Source organism: Podarcis gaigeae (assembly GCF_964106915.1).
Source record: "Podarcis gaigeae genome assembly, chromosome: 7".
NCBI lineage: Eukaryota > Metazoa > Chordata > Lepidosauria > Squamata > Lacertidae > Podarcis > Podarcis gaigeae.
The window spans coordinates 8,505,064-8,511,529 of NC_139683.1; the positions used below are offsets into that span (position 1 = coordinate 8,505,064).

The 6,466-nt window shown below is 45.9% G+C and overlaps 1 protein-coding gene across 1 annotated transcript; it reads left to right on the plus strand.

Annotated features, from left to right (window-relative positions):
• Positions 1-1,208: 1,208 nt before the first annotated feature.
• LOC310849376 (uncharacterized protein) lies at positions 1,209-5,660 on the plus strand (the record flags this gene model as incomplete). The annotated part of the gene is made up of 3 exons (XM_083749542.1): positions 1,209-1,299; positions 1,523-2,845; positions 5,608-5,660. The coding sequence occupies exons 2-3, from the start codon at positions 1,528-1,530 to the stop codon at positions 5,658-5,660; spliced, it is 1,371 nt and encodes a 456-aa protein (XP_083605668.1). The 5' UTR covers positions 1,209-1,299; positions 1,523-1,527.
• Positions 5,661-6,466: the final 806 nt, after the last annotated feature.

Sequence of the window (6,466 nt, forward strand, 5' to 3'; positions counted from 1 at the left end):
TTTATGAAACCACACGCTTGTTAAACTGCAATAAATAAACAAAAGTGTATGTTTCAATTTAACCCTGACTGGACTCAGTATTGCCCAGGTAGGACCTGGATGGTGGCAGCGAGAAATAAAGTGGTGGCACAGGGATCAATAGATGGTGAAACGTCCGGGGACCCTGTGTGATCGCCACACCCTCTACCAAGAGAAGGATTTAGGGGAGTGTGACTCAACCAGTCACACTGGGCGCAGAGCCTTGGGGGTTCTACCACAACTATGATTTACAATGGAACACAAGAGGCATAGGGGGGCTGGATTTTGGTGTCGCACACAGCGCTGCTGAAATTTGAGACCCTACCCAGTCCCACCCCTGCTGTGCCTTTTGGGGGACATGTACTGGCTTACTTCACCCAGCTTTGGCTGAGCAAGTCATGCAGGTAAATCTTGGGCTGAGGCTGGGATCTGCTCATCCCAAGATCTGCTGCCCGTGAGGGAATATGGCGTCTGGCACGTTTCTGCTGCGCCACTGGATGTCCGTGCCGATAGAAAACTTGGGCTCTCATTAGCTCTCTTAGCATAGTCCTAGCAGAGTTCAGCAGCGGGAGAAACTGTTGCCGTGTGTGAGTAATAAATCAGACTGAATGCAGGCTTCTTGCTTATCTCCAACAGTCTTTAATGCGTAGAAAAACATCGTAAATCAGCCCGGCGAAAGAGCAGGCATCCTTCGCCTCTCAGTCAAAACCGAAAGAGAACTCACACACAGAGAAAGATTCCCATATGTGAACATAACCACGCCTCAGAATGTGAGACGTCACACAGAACTGTTTAACCCTGTAAGTTCTGATTCTCCTCACACTGCCTCCTAACCTTCTCATGCTAGCAGATCTTGTCATACAATTGCTCCCGGCATCGTATTCAGTGCAGACCCATTGAAAACAATGGACATTATTTGTGAGAGAGGAAGATACGTACAGGGAGCTGCCAGAGAGAAGAGGCAGGAGCATGTATGAGAGGTAGGTCATAGTGACTTTTCTCAGGGTGGGAGTCCAAGGAAGGGGAAGCTCCCAGGTAGAGAGGTGGGAGGATTCAACTCTCTGTATGTGTGAAGATTAAGATAAAATGGTGGCTGAGGGCTACACTGATATATTTATAATTTTGTGTTTTATGAGGATTATCATATATATATATATATATATATATATATATGCAGGTTTTGGTGTCCTCGGGTGTCTTCCCGTGTAAAAGTTGGGGTGTCTAGGCGACGTTTCGACGAGGTCTCACTCGTCATCTTCAGGCTGGTGCTTTCGGCTTCTTGTTACTGGAACAGAGCGGGATCTCAATGTTTGAGTTCCTATAAATACTGTAGAGGGGGTGTGGTGTCTAGCCTCCAATGTTCTGGGCAGAGAGGAAGTTCCCAGGCTAGTGTGCCTTTTCTTCTTTTGTTCCTTAATTACTTGAGAGATACCTTGAGTGATTTCTTGAGTGATATCCTGAGTACCACTAATCATTCTCCCAGCAGACAAAGGTAATGCCACAGTGGTGATGAACACATCGGACTACCAAGCAAAACTATCAAAGCTACTCCAAGATCCTGCCTACAAACCTATAAAAACAGATCCCACCACCTATCTGGAAAAAACCACCAAATCCAAAATAAAAGCCTCTCCTATCAGTGAAGAAATCCAGCTAAGAATCATCCCCAGAGAAAAATCATCCAGATGCCCCAAACTCTACGGCCTCCCCAAGATACACAAAGAAGGAACACCACTCAGACCAATAGTCAGCTCCATAGGCTCACCTCTACAAAATCTCGCTAAATTTCTCGCCAAGCAACTTCAGCCCTATGCAGAATCCATCTCTTCACACGTACCAAACTCCTTCCAGTTCATAGAAACAATAAAGAAGCAAAACCTACATCCTAATGACCTACTTGTGAGCTTCGATGTTGTATCTCTCTTCACACAAGTGCCCATTAATGAAGCCTTGACAGCTATTCAAAACAAATACAATCCCCCCGAATACATCTTGGACCTGACCAACCACTGCCTAACCAACACGTACTTCATCCACAATGGACAAAGATACAAACAGATAGAAGGAGCACCTATGGGATCACCCCTCTCACCGGTCATCGCAAACCTGTACATGGAACACTTTGAAACCAATGCTTTAGACAAGTCAGAACACAAACCCAAACTTTGGCTCAGATATGTTGACGACACCTTTGTAATTTGGCCACACGGGAAGGAAAAACTGGATAGCTTCCTCACACATCTCAACAACTTACACCCCAAAATACAATTCACTATGGAAATAGAAGCCAACAACCAACTTCCCTTCCTTGACGTCCTAATCTACAAAAAACCTGATGGCTCCCTAGGACACACTATCTACCAGAAAAAAACACACACCAACCGCTACTTACATGCACAATCACACCACCACCCTGCACAAATAAACTCCGTAGCCAAGACTCTCATCTCCAGAACCAAACGCCTGGCTGACAAAGACCACTTGACAACTGAGTTACAGAATCTCTCAAATGTGTTAATTGCCAATGGATACCAGCAAAACAGGATTACGAAGCTAATCCAAAAGGAAACACCCCCCAAAAACCAAGACACAGAAGAAAACAATGGCATGGCCCTCCTTCCTTATATCAAGGGCACTACAGATAAAATTAGCAAAATCCTCCATAAACACAATATCAAAACAGCCTTTTGCACCAACCAAAAAATAGCCAATATCCTCAGAAACCCCAAGGATAAAATCCAGTTGGAAAACCAAGGGATCTATGAAATACCCTGCAAAGTCTGCCCAGCCACGTACATTGGACAAACAAACAGACGAATAAATGCACGTATCGCAGAACACAAGAATGCCGTCAAAAAAGAAGAAAAAACTTCCTCTCTTTTCCAACACATGAAAGAAACAGGACACGAAATTAATTTTGCAGATTCCAAATTGCTCTTTAACACGGAACATCACCACAAGAGAATAATCATGGAAGCCATCGAGATAGAGAAACACCCTCACAACATGAATAAGCGTGACGACACATCCCGCTTGCCAGACATCTGGAAATTAGCCCTCCCCACAAAAACTGACACCAGATCCAGAGGCACACAGAACGCCAACACCAATCAACCACACCAGACCCAAACCCAGACCCTCTCCACAGATGAATTACTGACACCATCCAGTAGCCAATCCATGGTGGCACCTCCGGATGCTGCACCCCCCTGCAATCCCTACACAGATCTGGCTGACACAAGCCACAAAACCACAGCTCGCCCCTATACACGAAGCCAAGCCAAAGCACAACTAAGTGCAATACAGCCATCTTCTCAGGAAAACTCTTCACAAAGTTCAAGAGGTCAAGACACAAAGACTTTAGCAACTAATCCACACCTAATGACCCACCTAAGTGGTACTCAGGATATCACTCAAGAAATCACTCAAGGTATCTCTCAAGTAATTAAGGAACAAAAGAAGAAAAGGCACACTAGCCTGGGAACTTCCTCTCTGCCCAGAACATTGGAGGCTAGACACCACACCCCCTCTACAGTATTTATAGGAACTCAAACATTGAGATCCCGCTCTGTTCCAGTAACAAGAAGCCGAAAGCACCAGCCTGAAGATGACGAGTGAGACCTCGTCGAAACGTCGCCTAGACACCCCAACTTTTACACGGGAAGACACCCGAGGACACCAAAACCTGCATTCCTGTACCCGTGAAAATCTACGAAAGCAAATATATATATATATATATATATATATATATATATATATATATATACACACACACACACATATATATACACACACACAGTGGTACCTCGGTTTAAGTACTTAATTTGTTCCGGAGGCCTGTTCTTAACCTGAAACTATTCTTAACCTGAAGCACCACTTTAGCTAATGGGGCCTCCTCCTGCTGCTGCGCCACCGGAGCATGATTTCTGTTCTCATCCTGAAGCAAAGTTCTTAACCTGAAGCACTATTTCTGGCTTACTGTAGTGTGTAACCTGAAGCGTATGTGTGATGGCCTGGGAGTCTGATTCAGAGGCTGAGCCGGCCTGCACAGGAGCCCCTGCCTCCAGGGCCGGCTGAACTGGGGCAGGGCCTTGATTCTGAAGCACCTACACCTGTGCCGGATCCTCAGGAGCAGGCACCAGGTGAATCCACTCTGGCTCCAGAGGTGGTTGAGGACTCAGTGCCTACAGGTGAGTCTCCCCCTGGGCCCAGTAACCCTTCGGCCTCTCCTGAACTGTAGACTCAGGGCAGAGAGGTGAAGGGAACTGGTTTCTCCCAGGAGGAGTGCTCACCTTAAGGCCAGGAGAGGCAGGTCTCCTGGGGGCCGGGACCGCCCCTGGCCTCAGAGAAGATAAAGGCCAGTCAGCCCGGTCCCAGGTTGCGGGAGCAACGTCGTTGTTGAGTATCTGTTCCTGCCTGGACCCAGACCTGACCCTCTAGTGTTCCTGTCCCCGCCCGGCTTCTGGCTTCGGACCTCGCCCCGCTCCTTGTGAACTGTTTCCAGGCTAGTGACCCAGGACCGGACTTTGACTACGCCAACGGTAACCTTCCCCCCGGGGCCAGCACAGTATGTAACCCGAGGTACCACTGTAGTTTGAATTTTATGGTATTTCAGGTTGAAATTTGATTTGAAAAGAAAGAAACCAATGGACACGACTAATTCAAATCCATTGATTTCAGTGGGTCTTCTCTGAGTACCCCTTAGCTGGGCATATCCCAAATATATCTAACAAATGGATAAGTAAGAAAGAAAATGTGTTCTTAATTCCATATATATCAGCTGTATAAGCTTTCAGAGAAGGATGCACATGCCTGAGAGAACTCATTACATGAGGACTGAACGTTAAAAAAATAAGTCTTTAAGATGCTTGTTTTGATAGGCATCATATTGGCCCAAGACGTGGATTTGCCTCTGTTTCTTTAAAGACACTCATTTGTATGTAAATTGCAGGTACAGACATCTCTCAGCCTTCCTCTTTCATTTGTTTGTAATGGCACCAAGTAGCTATCTGCATCCAGCTATCAGTGAAAATGTTCAAAAGGTCAAGGGCATTAGTAGCGAGCTGAATATACCCAGTAATTTCACAGGAACAATGTCAACAATATCCTTTCAAATACATCTGTTTGGTGCGAAGACCTCATTACAAAATGTGCTGCGCTGAGCAGAATGCATAATGGGGGAGAGAGGCAAGGAATTTGTGGCTGAGCTCTCTTGTCAGACCTCAAATCCACTCAAACTAGTGTTGAGACAAACGCTAACCAGCAGGGCATAATAAACGTGCTGATAGCCTTGTGGCGCTGCCGTCTTCTATTGAATAACAATCATCACCACAAATCTAAATCTGCCCTGCCTAACATCATCGCCACGTCCACGCACTGAGGCCCTGACAGTCTGCTTGCGCATGAAAACAGTGCTATTTCTGAGCATGTGCTTAGAGGCTTTCCTCTCCCACTTTAGTTCCAGATCAAGCCAGCAAAACAGAGTTGGGGGGCTTCATAAGGATGCTGGATCAGGTGCACCAGGTGTCTATGGGATGTCCGCAAGTCTGACCTGAGTGAAACAGCATTCTTCCCACTTGCGATTTCCAGCAACTGGTATCCAGAAGCTGGCAGTGGACGTAGAACATGGGCACCATGTCTAGTAGCCATTGATAGCCTTATGGTAGCCATTAATGTCTCTAATTCTGCAAGGCCATCCAACCACCCCAGGTCTTTAGATCTGACCTGTGAGACCTTTCTGGGTCAACCATGCCCATCCTGACATTAGGTAATGTCATCCATAGGATATTGAAAACCATTCCTAGCCACCTGACACCATCTTATATCAACAGTGGGATGTCTAAAGGCATGTTCATTCTTTTGTTATCTTACAGCAACCATAGGGTGTTTAGAATTATTCCTATGCAAACCCACAAGTTGAACAGGTTTACATTGCTCCTTCTTTCAAAGCTGGCTGAACTGAGGCTGGTGTAAGTTTCAAAAAAGGAGTGGATCCTAAGCACATTCAGATCAGTCATTTGACCAGGGGCAGATCTACTGTGAAACAACTTCTTCTTCTTCTTCTTCTTCTTCTTCTTCTTCTTCTTCTTCTTCTTCTTCTTCTTCTTCTTCTTCTTCTTCTTCTCCTCCTCCTCCTCCTCCTCCTCCTCCACCTCAATGAATTTATATACTGTCCTATACCCGGAGGTCGCTGGCCAGTTCACAGAATAAAGTCAAGATATAAAACCACAAAATACATAATAAAAATAAAAACAACAACCTACCTAATAGCCCCCCGCAAAAGTTTTTTTTTTAAAAGGATGTTTTTGCCTGATGCCTAAAAGTATATAATGAAGGTGCCAGCCAAACTTCCCTGGGGAGAGCATTCCATAGATGGGGGGCCACTGCAGAGAAGGCCCTGCTCTTGTGTTGCCACCCTCCGGACCTCTCAAGGAGGAGGCACACAAAG